We start from the raw sequence: 21013 nt of genomic DNA, 5'->3' as shown, positions 1-21013 counted from the left end.
GAATTTTTTTTTTCTTTGTAATTGTTTCAGAATGGAAAATTAAAATGAGCCTGTTAGTTTTGTTATAATGCAGTATGCTCCTTAACGTTCTACTTATTTTTTAATTTCCTATCTGAATAATAAAGTTGTTGAAATATCATTATGAAGAGTGACGAAGTTTTCTTGACTTAGGGGTAACTTCGTTATGTGCCGAAATGTTAATTTATTATGAAGTTGGATAGCTATTGTGCAACTTCAGCAGGTTTTAAATTATAATTCAGTATTTATGACACTGCAGAGATATCAAAAATAATAAAAGGTAAGAAAATCTTAATTTACGTTGATTCTGTTGCAATCATAAAAAGTGAAATTAGTTTACAAAATTTTAAGTTTGACAAACAGTCTTATGTGTATTAAATAAAAGGCTCTGGATTTAAAACATTTCTAATTATAATCAGTAAACATACAACAACATTTACAATAACGTATTACAATTACAAGAGCCTCACAAAAGCTTTTACAACCTCCGCATATCCACTGGCGGCATGAAACACATTGTATCCAATCTGGACCTCGATTACCTTTATACTCACATTTACAAATTTCGCACATATTTTTGTCATATACCAACTTTCTAGATGAACCAGGTTGTTGTATATCAGGAAAAAGTGCACTGCCAGGATTAATTCTCTTCCCTCTGAATTGTTTATTTTGCTTCGTTTGACCTCTGTGTTCCTTTAACATGTCGATGATTTTAGCATCAAGTTTCCGACCGATATTTTCAGCATTTTGTTGAGAAGAAACTCCTGGAATAACTCTTAGAACCTGGTCTGGATCAAATAGATACCAACCAGTTTTTCTGAATCCCAATTTTGAGATATTCTTCCCAGTTTCATGCAATATTGAGTAAAGCTTTGTGAGCAGAATAGGAAAATGTTGCTTTGGAATTGTTTCCCTAACACGACTTTCTTTTCTCGATGTTTCTAAAACGCTTTGCCAGTAACTTTTAAGAGGTTTGAAAAAGGCAACGTCTAATGGCTGCATCAGGTGAGTTGAATTTGTGGGAATAGTGGTAAAATAAATACTGTTTTCTCTGCACAGTGATATAACAGTAGATGTAAAATTAGAGGCAAGATTATTTGCGATTACAACTTTTTTTCCAGGAATGTTTTCAACATGGGGAAGGAAAATATGACAAAACCACAATTCAAAGGTACGAAAAATCAAACCACCCAGTTTTTTTCACATCACATCTGGAACCTGCTGGTCCACCATTGCACCAATTTCCATAGAGATTTTCTGCTTTATAGACCACAAAGGGAGGAAGGATGTCACCAGAAGCAGAAATAAAAAATACAAGAAATATTGCTACTCGCTTTGTCCCTCTTAAAGTTACAATTTTCTTAGCACCAGGATTGTTGGTTAAGTTGGTTTTGTCAAAATGAAAAATCTTTTCCGATGGCATGTTTTCTAGCTTCTCCCTAGCGTTTTAAAAAAATTCTGTAACCATTTTAGAAGAAACTGCTGCTCTGAAACGACTGATGATTGTAGCTAAACGTTGTGTGAGATTGTTACGTAACATAAAACTGTTCATAAAATTATCACCAGGCATGTTGTCGGCAAATTTGATTACAGTACAACCTTCTTTATTCAAATAACCTTGAATTATGAGCCGGATATCAATAAACTTTTTCAACTGATAGGACCACGTCAATTCAACCAACGTCTCGACAATAGTTTTCTCTTCAGTAGCGTTCAGAGCAGTAGGATGTCCAACTGTTTTATTATGTCGACCGTGCAACTTGTCTTAAAGAGTTGTACGCGGCACTGAATGTTTCTTGCTGGCAGATGCAACTGACATTCCATTAACAATATCTCGAAGAGCATTCTCAACCTTACTCGGATCATAACGTTGGAAATTCCGTCCTCCGATTACTTTCCTTTTTTTCTTAGACATTTTGTAGATAAACTGGAAAAAAAAATTTTACACTAACGTTTACGCCGTTTATAAAAACCTAAAATGATCTATTTTAGGTTTTTATAAACGGCGCACAGAATAATCTATTACTTTCATTCAATCAATTTGCGATTGAACTTGACTGTTGAACTTTGAAACACTGAATTCAAAAAATATTTTAATTTCACAGCAGCTGACGAAGTTGTACTGCTTGACGAAGTTGCCCCGAATTACGGTACCTGATAAACAATATATTGGCATAACAGAGGGTGAATGGAAAAAACGTTTTGCCAATCATAAGCAATCCTTTAAAAATAAAAAGTACTCGAAAGACACCATGCTGTCAAAATATATATGGGAATAAAAAGTTAAAAATATTGATGATTTTATATTGAATTGGTCCATCCTTAAAACAGCACCTGCATATAACAATACTTCCAAAAAATGCATACTATGTCTACAAGAAATATTAAAAATTATTACACGTGCAAACCAAGAATGTTTATTAAACAAAAAATTGGAATTGATTTCTAAATGCAGACACGAAAATAAGTTTCTCCAAAAGAACTATAAAAATAAGTGAGCTCAAATAATAATTACATTAAACTCCCCCCCCCCCCCCCCATTCATATAAAAAATATTTTTTTAAAAAGACAAAAGTAATCAATTCTAAAGAACTCTTTTATATAATAGCGTCAGCATATTCCACAAATGTATGAAAATTTACCGTAGTAAGACATTTGCGACTTCTTGTAATTTAATTTTTGGAATAAATAGAAGTTTTATTAATTTGATCATTCATTTCTGATGAGACTTTATTGATGAAACACAGTGTTAAATGAAAAAAAATTTTGTTAAGTGATTTTCTCCTACTTTATATCTATATATATATATATATATATATATATATATATATATATATATATATATAGATCTATAGTTTGTTGGCTTTAGGAAGAGCGGAAGGAAAAAAGTGATTCTTACGCCAACACATACGTCACTTTTAATTACTTTTGACTTTCGTCCAACATTTCCGTGTTGGACGAAAGTAAAAACCATTAATTTAATTACAAATTAATCGTTTTTTAAAAAAACCACAAAAACGCAAATTTAATTGACCCGAATGTTTTTAAAAACATTCTGAATGTTTTTATAACATTTTGAATGTTTTTAACAATATAAACAATGTTTTTATTTTTATTTTTTTTAATAAAATGTTTTTATTTTTATTTTTTTTAATAAAATGTTTTATTTTTTATTTTTTTTACTGTAAATCATGCGCGGAGTGTTGCTACATCGACTATCTTATAGCCTGACTCGCAAGGGAGTGCTGCTACATCGACTGACAAATAGCCTGACTCGCAAGGGAGTGCTGCTACATCGACTGACAAATAGCCTGACCCGCAAGGGAGTGCTGCTACATCGACTGAGGGTTTGGTTGGGGCAGGCAGTCTATCATTATTAAAAAAAAAAAATTCCGGTCTTGCATTTTAATTTTTACTTTTTGTCAACAAAATATCGAAAAAACTTTCGGACAACATCTAAGGGTTCTATATATATATATATATATATATATATACAGTGATGGCATAAAGTCTTTGACACACTGTTAGATTTTACACAACTTGTACTTAGTTTGTCTTGGTATATTACTTTTTAAAGCTTTTTCTACGGGAATTTGTTTAAATCTCTAATTGGACATCTCCCGCCTTATTAGCAACGGTTTTCATTCAATTTAACTTGTTAATTTAATTGCGATTGTTGGTTGATTGAGACACCTACCACTATCGTCAAAAATTATATAATGAAAAAACGGCAAAAATTATATAACTATCATATATAATTATGTGATACATCAATATTATCGTATTTTGGGTCAAAAAGTTTAAATTTTCCATTAAAATTATTTTTACGTGTACCTATGACGCGTAAGGCGCGCGCATACGCGTGTAACTGTCTTTTACGCGCATAAAATATAACCTAAATAAAAAAATCGAGTTCCTTGATCCAAAATACCATATAAAAGAATACCACATATTTTTTAATCTAAATATTTCTTGTGCCTAAGGCTCGTACTACTTACGCGTATACGCGTTAGAGACTTTTATCTGATCTAATTTTTCTTTCAAGAAAACAAAAAAAGAAAACCTAATACTAATAAAAAGGCTTTATTTCATTATTACAGCATTAACAAAGATAAAACTTCAGGGGTAAGTGTTTTTCCATTTTCAACCTTGTATTTTTTAAAACAAGTGTTTGATATTACAGGATCACTTCTAATCAACAAGTATTGGTACTGGTTTTTCATAACATTCTTTCTAGATATCTTGGTTGTATGGTTTAATCTAGCTTTGCGAATTTCTTTATTTAGAGCCTCTTGTGACTCTCAGAGAAGTAACCAATTGGCTGTTCTAATGCCTCAGATATCTGCACACCATGTTCCAAGAGTTTATGAACAGTTGGGGGAATCACATACCAGCAATAGTTTTTGAGTATAAGAGCTGTAGTTTCATAGCAATACTGGCCAAAACTTTCAGAGTTCAACTCATAACTCATATGCTTTTTCAGCAGGGGATTTGGCAAACTATTTTTTAATGTCTAATTTATATCCTAAATGTAAAATATATTCAAAACATCTGAGCCAGCAATGCAGAGTAGAAAGACCCAAAGATAAAGCTTTTTCATTGATTGGTTTAGATCTGATCAATGCTGGGTTATTAAGTTCACTGGGCTTAGCTCCGCAAACATTACATGATTGCGAGGACAGAGTGTTAGTGAGGGCATTAACCACTTTACCATCAAACATGGTTAAATCTAGTTTGAACTTAAATGTGATAGTCGTATCCGGTTTGCCTTCCTCTACTTCTAACTTTACTTCAAACTTGACTAGTCTATTTGTTTCTGCTTTTAAAAGTTCATATTCATTTCTTATCAATTCTTCCGTTTCTTTTTGATATTGGAGATGGAGGGGTCTACAGTAATGTGTACTAGAGGGCTTTTTATTTAACCATATATTTTTGTTCATGATGGTTAATTTAAGTAGAACAACAGCTGTCTGGAAAAGACTTTGTTCACTAACTTGGGCTTCACCAATATTTGTATCAGTGTATTTTTGTTTATAGACACTTTGACTGGAGGCACCATCAAAACCACCTTTAAAATGAAGTAGACCTTTAAACCTCCCCCCAATTTCAGCAAACATTCTCATAGAGTCTTGGCATTCCGTAAAAGTTAATATCCTTGTCAGAGTATGATTAAACATACCCTGTAGAGAAGTTGAATCAGATGTTTCTGTCACAATTAAACCCTCAGGATAACATTTGTGTCTCTCATTCTTAATTTCATGAAGTGAAGGATAAATATCTGCATTATGTATTATCGATGAATTTCTAATAATTTGGTACTGTTCATCAGAAAGGTCACACTGAATTTTTAAGCTCAAGGCATCTTCGGTTTTCATTTTTATCGGAAAATTTATCTTTTTGATTTTATCTTTTTCAGAGTTTGTAGCACTTTTCACAAGATCAACGAAGTCTTTTTTGCTAGGATCTCTAGTGGCTTTTTTTATTGAAGCTAATGCCAATGCTTCAGCAGGATGTTCAGCCAATTTGGCAACCTTAAACAAGATAATATTTAATATTTAAGCTTGTAAACTATTTTTTTAACTGGGTTGAATTTAATTTAATTATTAATACCCTAGATCTGCTTCTATCACCTAAATCTTCCCAGTTCTTGCACTTTCTACCTGATGCAACATTTTTTTTGTTAACAGTAATATCTTTGTTCAACCAAGTTCGCTCGTGTTCTAAAAGTCTAGAGAAGGTTCTTGCATACTTCCGCAACTTTGATCGGAATTTACATTTAAATATTATTAGAGTTTTCTTTAGATTTATCATTTCAGGTTTTTCAATACTTTCATAGTATAGACCCTCCAGCCTACAAAACTCACGTAGAAGAGCCTCGAGTAAGTTATCATGATTAATTCTTAACTCTTGAATTATAGAAACTAAATGTATTCTTTTCATGTTGAATGTAAGCAATGAACTATTTTAAGTTATTTTATACACAAGTTTTAATTTTAAAACATGCACTATGCCATCAAACGTTGCATATATTGGTTTTTGAGGTTTGATAATTAGCACCATCTGCATGAGCATGAGTTTTTTTACTAATAGGAACTAAATTTATAATTTGTGTAATGAATGAAAGCAATGAACTAATATTCGCTACTTTATACGGCAAGTTTTAATTAAAAACGAAAAAAAACACACAAAAAAACTGAAGTATTTGAAAGGTCTTATTTTAATTGGGGGAAGTTTGGGCAAATGATTTTTATTTTTTCTGCTTTCATATATACCTACTAATGGGAAAATATTAAAACTACCATGGAATCTAGTGAAATCGTTTAGTTTTTAAACTAAACTCATAATTAAACTAATTTAAAAAAATCAATTTATGACACATTTCTGAGATCTCAGTAATGAAAAACTAAAAACTAAATTTATTGTCAAAAATGTTGTTAGTAGTTGCCAAACATCTTAAACATATGACTTTAAATTAAATTTTGAACTGTTTTTACCCATGTCAACCTTAAAAGAGTGACACAAAAGCTAGATTTTTTTTAACGAGTTTTCCGATAAATAAAATAAAATAAATAAGTCTCGGAAAAAGGCGTATAAATTGGTGAAATCTTGAAAATTGTTCACAAAAAAGTTAATTATTGACTTTTAGTGGTATTTAGTAACATTATAACTAAATTAATTAATTTCCAGCAATAATTTTTTTATGGGGTTTTTTTTGCCGTTTTTTATGGATTTTGACTCACTGTGCGACGCCTGCAAATAGTGGTAATGGCAAAACAAAGTATTTCCTTCAGGGACATTGCTAAAGCATTAAAGGTTAGCTTGAGGCCTGTCACCTACACCATCAAAAGAGAGAGATAGAGACTAGGACAGTAAAAGACAAAAAGCGTTTTGGTTCGGGCAAGTCTGGCTAATCGCTTTGACACGACATCTGATGTAGCCAGTTACATAGGAAAAACGCACAGCATCAATCTGGCTGCAAGAACCGTAAGGAAATGTCTTCAGCAAGCTGGGTTGAATGGAAAAATTGCTGCCAAGAAGCCATTATTGCGGCCTGATAATATTGCGAAGCGACGAGCATTTGCAAGGCAACATAAGAACTGGACTGTTGAACAGTGAAATAAAGTGTTGTGGAGTGATGAGAGTTGTTTTACAGTATTCTGTGGAGCAAAACGAGCGTATGTTAGAAGAAAAGTTGGTGAGAGATTTAGTTCTCAATGTGTTGCACCAACAGTGAAACGTGGTGGAGGTTCCATTATGATTTGGGGTTGCATGTCGGGATTAGGAGTTGGCCGGCTGTATCGTTGTACAGGCACTGTTAACCAAGACAAGTACATAGAAATACTCAAAACACAAGTTAAACCATCTGCCACCAAGCTTTTTGGCAGGAATAAGACATTTGTTTTCCAACAAGACAATGCTTCCTGCCACAAAGCCAAAAAAGTTACTGAATACTTTCGAACCGCACGCATCAATGTGATTGAATGGCCACCACAATGTCCCGACTTGAACCCCATTGAAAATTTGTGGGAGGAACTGTTCACAATGGTCCAGAAAAGCAAGCCCAGCAATTTGGATGAATTGTGGCAACAGTTGGAGTCTGCTTGGCATGCAATCCCAATTGCCACAGTCCAAAAGCTGGTACAGTCAATGCCTAGGCGCATACAGGCAGTCATTGATGCGAGTGGTGGACACACAAAATATTAACATTTTTTTATATTTGTGTTGTTTTTTTACAAATGTTATGCATTTATATCATTTAAGTCATGTTTGTTGCTGTTTGGTGGTGCTTTAACTTTTGCATAATAAAAATAAATGACTTTTTTCTTGTTTTTCTTGAGTGTGGCAAAGACTTATTGCCGCTACTATATATATATATATATATATATATATATATATATATATATATATATATATATATATATATATATATATATATATATATATATAAAATATATATATATATATATATATATATATATATATATATATATATATATATATATATATATATATATATATATCGATTTACCTTGTTTTAATAAAAAGTTAAAAAAAAAAATTTACAATATTCAATATTCGTTTTTAAACCTTTTTAAAACGGTTTACCTAATAAAAAAAGGCATTATTTTACACCGTTTTACGAAAAACTAACCTTTAGAGAGTATAATTAAACCAAAGCGGTGTAAATTTAAACTTTGAGCTTTGTGCTCTAAAAATTCTTATTCGTCCTTGAATTTTTTTCCTTGAACATCAGCTCTATAAATCTTTTATCTTCCAGTAACTTTCAACTCTAATTGTGGTTGCTTGCAGCCTTGTTGGAAGTAAAGATGTTGAAAGAAAATAATAATAATGACTTTCAAAAAACACTGTTTGAGGTTATATTAACATCAAAGCAGTGTATTTTACACCTTTGAAAAGATATATTATTATTTATATATATGTCAGTAAATAATATTTCATAAAAATAGCTTAAGCTGTAGCCCATTTTTTCTTAAGTTAAAAAATGCCTTAAAAATTTTTTTTTTTTGTTAATAATAAATTTTCTCAAAATGGTTGCAAACTTATAATAAATAATAATAAATTTTGTAAAATTTTTTATCCATAGTAAATACCAATTAGCCCCGTGAAAGTTTTACCAACTTTTTTTTTTCATTTTAAAGCTTATATATATAAGCTAGGTTGTATATATACAGTATTGTGAGAAATTTAAGAACCACCAAAAAACAAATCATAATTTATTTTTATCTTTAAATTTTTAGTTACTCGAATATATTTTTCTGGTAAAAAAATAATTGCAATAAATTTTAGAAAATAGACAAACAAAATAAAAAGTAATAATAATGATAAAACTTTTAAACAAATAAAAAAAATGTTTATAGACAATTTTTATTTAAATAAAATTGTGAAAAAGTTAAGAACCACAGAACAAAAAACGGTAGTTTTTACCTAATACTGCGTAATTCTACCATGATTTTTTAAGCATTTTTTATACGATTTGGCATTAAGTCTATTAAATTCTCAAAAATATATTTGGGAACATTTCCAAGTATTGTTGGTAAAATATTGCGCAACTCCTCAAGGCTCCTTGGTGCTTTCTTGGCATTCTCTTTATCAAGCCAATTCCAAAGATTTTCAATGTAGTTTAGATCTGGGCTATTTGGTGGCTAAGTTAGGCGCTTAATATTTTTGCTTTCGAACCATTCCGAGGCAATTTTGGCCCCGTGACATGGTGCATTGTCTTGCTGAAAAATGAACGGAACGCTTTGCTCAAGTGCATCAACTGATGGTAACAAGTTGTTATTTAAAATATCGACGTAATAAATAAAGTTGAGTCGACAATCAAGTAAATTAAACATACTGAAACCATAATGTGTCATGCAGCACCATATTCCAACCGACCCGCTACATTGTTTTGTTCTTTGAACGATACAATCGAGATTATACTTTTCTGAAGGCTGCCTGCGAATCATAACTCGGTTTTTTCGGTTATCAGCGGTCTTGGCATACTCATGCAACGATTAAATGATTCTATAGAAGTATAACCTTTTCCTATTTCTCGAAAAACAACAACAATTTGTGCGTTGACTTCTGCAATCGAGTATCTCATCACTGAACATTACTGTCCTCCATTTTTCTTAAGACCATCCTTTGACATTTGGACAAAATTCTTTTCGCTTTTTTATATGTTGTTTGGTATGTCGCGGTTTTAGAACAGCTTTTTTCCATAACATATTGTTAGCTATTAGTTTCTCACGCACAAGTGATGCCGATGCTTGACGTCCGTTTGAGAGCTTCGATTCCCTTCTTAATTCATGCGAAGGCATGGTTCGATTTTTCTTTGCCAACCTAAATGGCGATCATCATTGGGTGTCGTCAAACGCGGTCTTCCAGAACGATGGCGACCAACGTAAGATTTTGTCTCTTTGAATCTTTTGATGATTGCTAGCACCGAACTATGTGATTGCTTTATTATTTTTCTTATTTCACGAACGGTTTTATCTTCCTGGGGAAAATGCACCATTTTTACACGATTTTCATAGGTAATAGCTTTTCTGTTCATTTTTTCAAAAGAAAAGATTTTTTTTTTGTTTAAAATTAAATCCTTTTTTTTTTTAATACATTTATTGGTTTTTTGTAATGACTAAGGTTATTAATAGAATATTTAAACAAAGAAGATAAAAATAAATTAAAAAAGATGTTTCCGCCGCATTTAGCACAAAAAATTCTTGGTGCACAAAGAATTTTTTGTAAAAAAGTTAAAAACCACATGCGGTTTTAAATTTTTCACAAAAAAAAATATTAAAAAAAATTAACTCATAATATTATATCCTTATTTTTATAGGTTCCATTAGTTTTCAAAAACAAAAAAATTTTTCTTTTTTCTCATGTTCTATTTTTAATGTTTGAAAAAAACTTATTATCTTTAGAATTAAAATTAACCTTATTTGAAAAAAATACTTCTTTTCATTTAGTGGTTCTTAACTTTTTCACAATACTGTAGAGCCTAAAAAAATGGAAACAAGTGAAAAAACCCGACTGGAAAAATATATTGTGAATGGAATATTTTAAATATTTTTGTGTTCACACAACCCAGTAATTCAACATTAATATCCCCTAACGCACATGCGAAATTCCTTACAATAATCCATTAAAAAATGAGTTTTTCAAATGAAGGTTCAACGTAATTTTTAGCACTTTCTGATGAAAGGCTCTAAGATATATTTATTCCGTCAACTTTGCCATCAAGTTTGCGGCACAATACAAGTAAGACGTATTCTTTTATTGAGAATAACTTTATTTACAATAAAAATGGAAATAAATATTAAAAATATAGAAAAAATTATCACAAGCAAACTAGAAGAACAAAAAAAAAGTATACTAGCAGAAACGAAGAGATTACTCAAAGATCATGAAAAAAACTTCACTACAATAATAAGTTCGAACTTCAAAATAATAACAGCAAGGTTAGACAAAATGGACGCTGAAATAAACAATAACAAGTTAAATATCAGAAGAGTTGAAAACGAAGTTGACGAAATAAAAGTCAGCTTAAATTTCCAAGAAGAAAAAACTAGGGATGAATTTATTCTTATAAAAACAAAATATGATAATGAAATTTTGATGTTGAAAAAAAAATCTATTGACTTAGAGAATCGCTCGAGACGTAATAACTTACGTATCGATGGCATAAAAGAAAACCCTGAAGAAAACTGGAGTGATTGTCAGAAGGCTGTAAAAAACATCTTTAAATCAAAACTAAATATATCAAGTGAAGTAGTTGTGGAACGAGCACACCGAGTCGGTGCAGTTAAAGATAATAAAATACCAAGATCAATCGTTTTAAAGCTTTTGAACTATCATGATAAAAATAAGATATTAAGCTCAGTAAATAAACTTAAAGGAACCGGAATTTATATTAATGAAGATTATGCAAAAGAAACGATGTTAGAAAGAAAGAAGCTTTGGGAAGAAGTTAAACGGTTACGAAACGAAGGTAAATTTGCAGTTATTAAATTTGATAAAATTTATTGTAGAGAATTTAGAAAGTAAACGCGCGAAGTTTTATTAAGCGAAGCGCTATTTTAACGATTTTAAATAATGACTAACTTAACAATAGATTTTGAAAAATTACACTTAAATGTTTTCAATTCAGCAAATGTTTTACTTATGATATTTCTGACGCTGATTTGCATTTTTTTAACGAAAACAATTTTAGTTCATCCTTTTTTGAAATAAAAACTTTTAAAAGTGAACTAAAAACCTTAAAGAGTAATTTTACTGTAATTCACATTAACATAAGAAGTATAAATAGCAACATGGATAAGCTAAAACATTTTCTTATCGAATGCGGTTATTTATTCAGTATGATATGCCTAACAGAAACGTGGTGTTCTGACGAATCATGCAGAATAAATTCAAGTTTAGAAATTCCTTACTACAAATTATTATCATCGGAAAGAAAAACTATCAAAAGGGGAGGTGGAATTATAACTTATATTAGGAATGATCAAATTACCAAAATAAGAGATGACCTTTCGATCTCAGATGCCGATAGTGAGGTTTTTACAATTGAAATAACTAGCAACAAATCAAAAAACATACTGGTCTCCACATGTTACCGGCCACCTGAAGGTAATTTATTTAAATTTTCCAATCATTTAAAACAAATTTTTATAAAAAATAACAATCAGCAAAAAAAAATATTCTGTATTGGAGACAAACAAAGATTGTTTACAATATGATAAACATGCCAATACTAAACTTTTTTTTGACGAAATGCTTCAACATTACATCTTCCCAATTATTAACAAACCAACTCGAGTAACTCCAACTTCAATCACTGCAATGGACAATACATTAACTAATTCATTATTTGATACTTCTCTAAAGGCAGGAATAATAAAGGGAGATATATCTGATCATTTTCCTATTTTCTTCTCCTTGACACAAGATATAAAATCTAATAATAGTTGTAAAATTAAAACTTATAAAAGAAAAATCAACAAATTTGCTATTCAACAATTTAAAGACTCGCTGTCGGCAGAAGAGTGGGATAAGGTATACCATGAATGCAATCTTGGGCTTATAACTCTGCTTAAAATAACTTCGAAAAAATTTTCTTAAAAAACTATAATATGCACTTCCCAATTAAAGTAAAATTAATAAAAGAAAAACACTTAAAATGTCCATGGATCACCAAAGGTATTAAAAAATCCTCAAAAAAAAACAAAAAAACTTTATATTAAATACTTAAAAAATAGAAATGAGGCAAACCTAAATGTTTACAAACAGTATAAAAACTTGTTTGAAAAAATTTAAAAAAGTTCAAAGAAAAACTATTACTGAAATAAAATAAAAAACACAAATGGTGGTATTAAGAAAACTTGGGATATCATGAAAGAAATAATTGGGATAAAAGCCTGCAAAATAAATAGATTGCCTACTCAAATTGTCATAGATAATAAAGAGTATGACAATGATAATGCAATTTCAGAACAATTTAATAGTTTTTTTGTCAACATAGGCCCAAATCTAGCTTCAAAAGTCAATTGTCCAAACAACTCATTTGAAACTTATCTAACTAGTGTCAACAACGAATTAATATTTAAAGAACTAAAAAATGATGAACTCGAAAATGCAATAAACTCTCTTAAAACAAACAAGTCTCCAGGTATAGATGACATTTGCAGTAATATCGTCGTCAATGTCTTTTCGGAGATACGCAAACCTATTTTCGAAATATTTAGATCATCAATTATAACAGGAACTGTACCAGATAAATTAAAAGTAGCTAAAATTGTACCTATTTTTAAAACCGGTGAAACATTTCTAATAAACAATTACAGACCAATCTCAATACTTCCTACCTTTTCTAAAATACTTGAAAGAATAATCTACAATAGATTATATGAATACCTAACTCAAAACAAGTTCTTAAATAAAAAACAATTCGGCTTTCAAGCACAGCACTCAACAGAACATGCAATTTTAGATTTAGTTAATAGCATAAGTGATTCTTTTAATAAAAAGCAATTTGTATTAGGAACTTTTATAAACCTATCCAAAGCATTTGACACAATTAATTATGATATCTTACTAAAAAAAATGGAAAAATACGGAATAAAAAATACTAGCCTAGATTGGTTTAAAAGTTATCTGTGCAACAGACAACAATGTGTTATTTCAAACGATAATAAATATTCTAAATTACTAAAAATAAAATGCGGAGATCCCCAAGGTTCCATTCTTGGTCCTCTTTTATTTTTAATTTATATTAACGATCTTCCACAATCACTAAAAAAACTCGATGCAATAATGTTTGCTGATGACACAAATTTATTTTATTCATCAGCATCAATTGAAAATCTCTTTGAATCTGCAAATGATGACCTTGAGAGTCTAAACATTTGGTTTAAAGTAAATAAATTATCTTTAAATCAAGAAAAAACAGAATACATCTTGTTTCATTCCAACCAGCAAAAAACTGACATACCAAGCATGCTACTATTACTAAAAATTGATAATATAAACATCGAAAGAACTGAAACTATTAAATTTCTAGGGAAAATTATTGACGAAACGATTTCTTGGAAAGCCCATATAAAAACATTAAATACAAAAATATCAAAAAGTATCGGCATACTTTACAAAGTCAAAACTATACTTTCCCAGGAAAATCTGAAAATTCTCTACTTTTCTTATATACACAGTTATCTAACATATTCTAATATTGCCTGGGGAAGTACAAATAAATCTAAATTAAGCTCTCTATATACACACCAAAAGCACGCATCAAGATTGATTTATGATAAAAATAAATTCACTCATGCCGATCCTTTACTTAAAAACTTGAATGCTTTGAATACCTATCAAATTAACATCTACGAAAATGTTTTATTTATGCTCAAATATAAGCTCGGACTTGTCCCGTCTCATTTTACTAATAACTTTTTTCAAACCAACGTCAACAGACATATCACACGAGGAACCGGAAACTTTACATTGCCGATAAAAAAAACAAAATTTTCGAGATTTTCAATTGTATACCGTGGCCCCTATTTATACAACAAAATAATACCTCAAAATATAGAACTTACTAAACTGGATAATCTTATTGCCCTGAAGAAAAAACTAAAAGATCTCATAATTAACAAAACCAATTTTATCGATATGTATTAAATATAAAAGAACAATTAATATAATAAAATGTAAAAAGAACAATTTAAGCTATAAAAATAAATAAAAAAGAAATAAAACATAAATAAATTAAAAAAAAAAAAAAATTGTCAGCAACTATACATAATAAAATATTACTGAACAGTAGACCTCAAAAAATTAATGTGTGTCTTTACTCTTTAAATTTTTAGTTTATTTTGTATTTTAAAGGTTCTCGATGAAAAGACTTTTCTTAGTCTTCTGCGAGTTTCCTTACAACTACATAGTACTACTAATATATGTTAATATATATTTTCAACAAATAAAATATATTTTAAACGACAACGACAAGCAAGTCCCTAGTAGCCCTGTGGTGCGACGGACTTGCGTATATTTTTTAAATGCATGGGTTAATAGCCAGCACTTTATATTATAAACCACGAATTTTTAAGTTTATTATTTTAACTCGCATAAGTTAAAATGTCAAACGCGCATGCGTTAACGGTCTTTAGACGTTGTAAATATTTTAGGTGGACATTTATATAAACTGGAGACATGTAAATATTATTTGTTTTTGAAATATAAACTTACCCATGCTGTTAACGAGCCCTGGGGATCCATCGCTTTTTGGTATTTGAGATAACTTGGTGCAAACTAGAAACATTTATATTTTTATACTTATGAAAAAAAAGTTGCTTTACAAAAAATTGCCATGACTGGAGCCTGGAAACAATTTTTATTGTTATCTATTTGGTTGTAACTTTTGTTGCGCTTTAGTCATTATATCATCCAAACCTACGAAAATCATATCATCCAAACCTACATAGAGAAAGGTTGCGTAAGACGAGCAGGTTCCTAAGATGGTATAACCTCTTTTACGAGTAGACTACTGATTTTTTCGCGAACTTTTTTGACGTAGGATATTAAGACAAGTTTGACAGTGTTATTTATTTTAATTTCTTGATTGTATAGTTAATATTGTTTGATTGTTTTACTGTTAAAAATATTTACCATTCCCGTTATAATTTGTTATTATTCAACATTTTGTAATTACGTCAGAACAAAACAAGATCATCAAAAATTTATTATATCCTCAATATTTTATGCTTATCTACTGCTAATTCCTTGGGTTATATGAGATAATAGCTGTTGTCATGCCATTTCAATTGAAATAGTACTTGGTAAAGTTGCTAAAGATGATACGTTTTTAGACGCTCAAGATAAGATGCGGCTTTTTATTAAGAAAAGCGCGTTTTTTAAAGTTGTTCTCCGCGGAACTTTATTTTGGTATTTCAAGAGCGAAAGTTCAAAAAAAATGTTAAGATATAGGAAAGATTGAATTACTATTTACTTAAGTCCTTAAAGATACCATTTTATTTAATTTTTTTGTGTGATTATTTTTTTTTTTATTCTGAGTTTTTTTTTAGTTCCAATAATAAAAGCTTATCTTAACAAACTGGTTTCATTAGATGAGATGATTGGGTGTGTTGAAATTAACGCAATTTTTGGTATAAAGATTTTTTTTTTTAAATGAACTATTCACTTATATTTTTTAAGCGGAAATAGTAAATTGTGATAATCTGCAAAAATAAATATAAATTTTATAATATCTTGGCTTCAAAAAAACAATAAAACATGCTTAAGATACGCAACCTTTCCCTAAATCATATCATCCAAACCTTTGTAAATTTTCAATCAACTAAATATTAAACAATTGTTTTATTATGAGATCGAATTGTAAGAGCTTTATGAGCTTACATTATACACTTTGCTTTTAATATTTTTAATTTTATTTAACCAGACGTCAGTTTTAATTTAATTAAAAGACTTAAGGCGGATTTCCACAAGACGAAAATATTAGCGCGAAGCGAATTTTTTCGTCGATAAGCATGCGCAGATAAAACATTTCTGTTAATTTTGAAAGAAATGTTTTATCTGCGCATGCTTATCGACGAAAAAATTCGCTTCGCGCGAATATTTTTGTCTAGTGGAAATCCGCATTTAACTCTTCTATACAAGTTTTTAAAAAAAGTTGACGTATTATACGGATGAATTAACATCCGTAAAATTACGGATGTTACATCATCCGTATTATACGGATGTTACATCATCCGTATTTATACGGATGTTACATCCTCCGTATAAATACGTATCATCATTATATGTATTTATACGGACGTTACATCATACGGATGATGTAACATCCGTATAAATACGCATGTAAAAACATAAGGATGTTTTTTTGAATACTGAGTAAGAATTTCGAGAATTTTTATAACACCTCGATAAACATAAAAATTTAAAACTTGATATTTAAAAAACCAGATTGTTTTTTTTAGCTAATCATATCCTTGTCTACTATGTATAAATCCTATTCTTTGTCTATGTATAAATCCTATTCTTTGTCTATGTATAAATCCTATTCTTTGTCTATGTATAAATCCTATTCTTTGTCTATGTATAAATCCTATTCTTTGTCTATGTATAAATCCTATTCTTTGTCTATGTATAAATCCTATTCTTTGTCTATGTATAAATCCTATTCTTTGTCTATGTATAAATCCTATTCTTTGTCTATGTATAAATCCTATTCTTTGTCTATGTATAAATCCTATTCTTTGTCTATGTATAAATCCTATTCTTTGTCTATGTATAAATCCTATTCTTTGTCTATGTATAAATCCTATTCTTTGTCTATGTATAAATCCTATTCTTTGTCTATGTATAAATCCTATTCTTTGTCTATGTATAAATCCTATTTTTGCGCAGGTTATTGAAGGTGGCACACAACTGAAAGCATGATTTTTTTTAATTATTGTAAATTTTAATATTTTTTTTTGAGGAAAACAAACTTGTATAAAAATTAAATAAAAAAAAGCATATAAATTTTTTTTGGCTAAAATAGCATTGTAAAAGCTGTGTTTTAAGCAAAACTTCAAAACTGGATAAATTGATTTTGAATTTATACTTCAAACCAAATTTTTGTACATAGTTTTCAAAGCATATTTTATCCTGCTTGACCGTGGAAATTTTTGTTATTCAAGTTATTTTTAAAAATATTACATTTATATAAAATATAAATAATTTTAACACTTTAAATTACAATATTTCATTTTTTAGTGTTTTCCATTAAAAATCTGAGGGTTAAAATAAGTATTATATTGTAATAAACAAGTCCTGAAAATTTTATAATTAGCCAGAGTTCGATTAATGAGAAAATGTGCTTCAAAGTTTCAAAAAAGACATATCGCTAAAAAAGCAAAAATAATAAGAAAAAAACTAAAAAAAGTACATAAAAGTTATCAAAATCCACCAGAAATGTAACTATTACTTGTGTCTTTTACTTGTGAATCATCCATGAAATTTTTTTTAACTGCTCTCAGTTTTTTTCTTTGCATTTTACTTTTAACCGTTGACTTGACTTCATATGTCGAATTCTGGTTTTGTCAATTTTGCATGATAAAGTTAATGTGACAATTCCATTCAGGCCAAATTACTTTAAAACTTCTAGCAAACCATTAGCACCATCATTATAATGAGGTACTGCTGAGTATGTTCCCATTTCGATTGTAGACTTACTAACAAATGTGTGCTTTGGTATGCGACACCATATAATTGAATTTAAAGTTTCATTGGCATTTTGTGTTGTACCGAACCGTGTTGCTCTTTGAGAATTGAAAAGTTAGTAAAAAAAAAAACATTTTCAGAGTCAAATGTATTCGAACAGTTTAATTTTTCTTTAACTCGAACAGCAACTAGTTGTTTGATTTGTGCTAGGTGATGAATTGTACTAGGTGATGAATTGTACTAGGTGATGAATTGTACTAGGTGATGAATTGTACTAGGTGATGAATTGTACTAGGTGATGAATTGTACTAGGTGATGAATTGTACTAGGTGATGATTTGTACTAGGTGATGAATTGTACTAGGTGATGAATTGTACTAGGTGATGAATTGTACTAGGTGATGAATTGTACTAGGTGATGAATTGTACTAGGTGATGAATTGTACTAGGTGATGAATTGTACTAGGTGATGAATTGTACTAGGTGATGAAATGCTAGATTTTTTATTTGCAACAACACCATTCTATTTTCGTTTTATTTTTCTAGATAAATTTCTTTTACTTATATTTCCTTGTTTATTCATTCAAAAACAATTTTATTTCAACTAAATTAAAATCAATTTTAATATAACTTGATACAAAATGAGGAAAGAGTTTCAACCTAAGAGACTAACATTACTAGTCAAAAAACACTCCTGTTCTTAAATTAGGTTTTGAAGTATGACTTTTAAAACGGAAAACTAACAAGAGTCTGCATGTAACACATTAAAATCAAGTTTTGTGACGATATTTTCCTGTTTTGAATTCATAAAAACTCAAGAATTTGGAAGTTGCTAAGGCATTATTAGGGAATTTTTTTAAGACTTATCTACTAAAATGCTATTAAATTAACTTTTAATGTTATTTTTAAGATTAATTTTTTTATTATATGTTGGAGGAATGATTATAGAACCAAAATACCAAAAAACCCTAAATTCGATTTTTTTCAAAAAACTGACTTTTTTTTTGGTTGTGTGCCACTTTAAGAAAAGAAAAAAAAAAAGAAATTAAATAGGTATTTTAAAATTTTTTTTGTAGTGATTCCACTCGCAAGAAAAAAAGATTTTATTGTTTAATAGATTGAACATTTAAAATTTATAATACTAGGGTGGAATTTGATAAATATTCTTTCGTTAGTTTTACGAAATAATCAATTTTAACAAAAAGTTATTGACTTAGAAATAGCGATTTTGACTTTCAAAATCGCTATTTTACTCGCAGTTGTGTAGCTGTTTTGATTCTATTATGAAAATAATAAAAAGTTATATGTTCATCAGAGATGATGTTTATAAAAACAATCTATAAATAAAGACGGTATGATATTTAACCAATCAAAATGCACGCCTGAAAATCGGATCAATAAAACCAGCAGCTGATATAAATTGCGTTGAATTCAAACAAAAAAATATACGCTTTTTTCTTTGCTTTCTTTTTAAATACCAATTTAGTTGAAAAAGTTATTTTATTCAATTTACTTCAAATACTTTAATTTATATACACATGTAATATATTTGTTTTCTGATTTTAAATGTTGTATATTTAACTTTTAAGTTTTAAAAAATGAATAAAATCAGTTTTTTAAATGGAATTTTTTTGCCTCACAGCGAATGTTTTGTTCATATTGATGATCGCGGTTTTCAAATGGCTGATGGAGTTTATGAAGTAATTGCACTAAAAAATAACAAACTAATTGACTTAGATTGGCATATAGAAAGACTTTTTCGCTCTCTTAGCGAAATAGAAATTAAATTTAGTTATAGCAAAAAGCAGCTACAAGAAATTATTGGAGAATTATTTAAACAGAACAATCTAAACGAAGGCTCTGTCTATTTGCAAATTACTAGAGGCTGTGCGCCGAGACAACAAACTTTCCCGGAAAATTATGTTCCAACTGTCATCGCGACGGTTTCCTCTCTTCCAATAATTAAAGCTGAAAGTTTAGAAGAAGGTTTTACTGCAATTACGCATCAAGATATCAGATGGCAAAGGTGCGATATTAAATCAACATCTTTACTAGCAAGCTCTTGGATAAAAAACAAAGCGATTTCTTTAGGTGCTGATGATGCAATTTTGATTAGAGATGAATATGTTTCTGAAGCAACATTTTCAAATGTTTTCATAGTTGATAAAAATGATAACTTAATTACTAGAAATGCTGACAACTTTATTTTATGTGGAATTACTAGAAACAGAATAATCGATTTAGCAAAAAAGAACAATATTCTTGTGATAGAAAAAAAATTTAGTGTCCACGAAATGTTACAAGCAAGTGAAGTATTTTTAACAAGTACCACATTATCAGTAAGACCATTTTCTAAGATTGATGGACATATTATTGGTGAAGGAAAAACTGGAAAAATTACCTTAAAACTTCTCTCTCTATATAAACAATTCAGCAGTTAAAATAAGATTAAACAACAAAAGTACTATAACTTTAAATAAAATTAAACAGTCAAGACAGATAAGTTGTTAACAATAACTCGTGAACTTTAAAAAGTGCAGTGCGTTAAATATAGATGTCATCGGAAACAGTTTTCGTGACTTCCCTCTCAGAATTACTTTACTTTTTCCAAATTTGCGTTTTTAAATTATTTCTAAATTTAAAAGGTTCCCACGTTTTCAAGAGAGTTTTATATTATTAAGTGAATCAATTTTTATCGTACATTAACAAGTGAATCGATTTTTTATCGTGCAAGATAAAATAATGATCTCCAAAATTGTTTTTAGCAGCAA

At 29.4% G+C, this 21013-nt stretch overlaps 2 protein-coding genes across 2 annotated transcripts; both read left to right on the top strand.

The window, feature by feature from the left end:
• The first annotated feature begins 12297 nt into the window (after positions 1–12297).
• On the top strand, positions 12298–16268 carry LOC136085183 (uncharacterized). Its single transcript, XM_065806471.1, has 4 exons — positions 12298–12579; positions 12901–13672; positions 16104–16184; positions 16234–16268. Exons 1-4 carry the CDS (start codon positions 12298–12300, stop codon positions 16266–16268), a joined length of 1170 nt encoding a protein of 389 aa, XP_065662543.1.
• Positions 16269–19840: 3572 nt separating this feature from the next.
• LOC101235691 (D-alanine aminotransferase) lies at positions 19841–20683 on the top strand. The gene has a single exon (XM_065806470.1). It carries the CDS (start codon positions 19841–19843, stop codon positions 20681–20683), a length of 843 nt encoding a protein of 280 aa, XP_065662542.1.
• Positions 20684–21013: the final 330 nt, after the last annotated feature.

This window comes from Hydra vulgaris, chromosome 09 (assembly GCF_038396675.1).
Source record: "Hydra vulgaris chromosome 09, alternate assembly HydraT2T_AEP".
Taxonomy (NCBI): Eukaryota; Metazoa; Cnidaria; class Hydrozoa; order Anthoathecata; family Hydridae; genus Hydra; species Hydra vulgaris.
The sequence above is the reverse complement of the archived record's forward strand: the minus strand, read 5'-3'. Positions and strand labels throughout refer to the sequence as shown.

Coding starts and splice junctions, on each gene's coding strand:
- LOC101235691 (XM_065806470.1), top strand. CDS start 19,841: ATGAATAAAATCAGTTTTTTAAATGGAATTTTTTTGCCTCACAGCGAA.
- LOC136085183 (XM_065806471.1), top strand. CDS start 12,298: ATGCTTCAACATTACATCTTCCCAATTATTAACAAACCAACTCGAGTA. Junction 12,580..12,900: donor CGGCAGAAGAGTGGGATAAG/GTATACCATGAA, acceptor GGTGGTATTAAG/AAAACTTGGGATATCATGAA. Junction 13,673..16,103: donor TAGCCTAGATTGGTTTAAAA/GTTATCTGTGCA, acceptor GTTTTTTTTTAG/TTCCAATAATAAAAGCTTAT.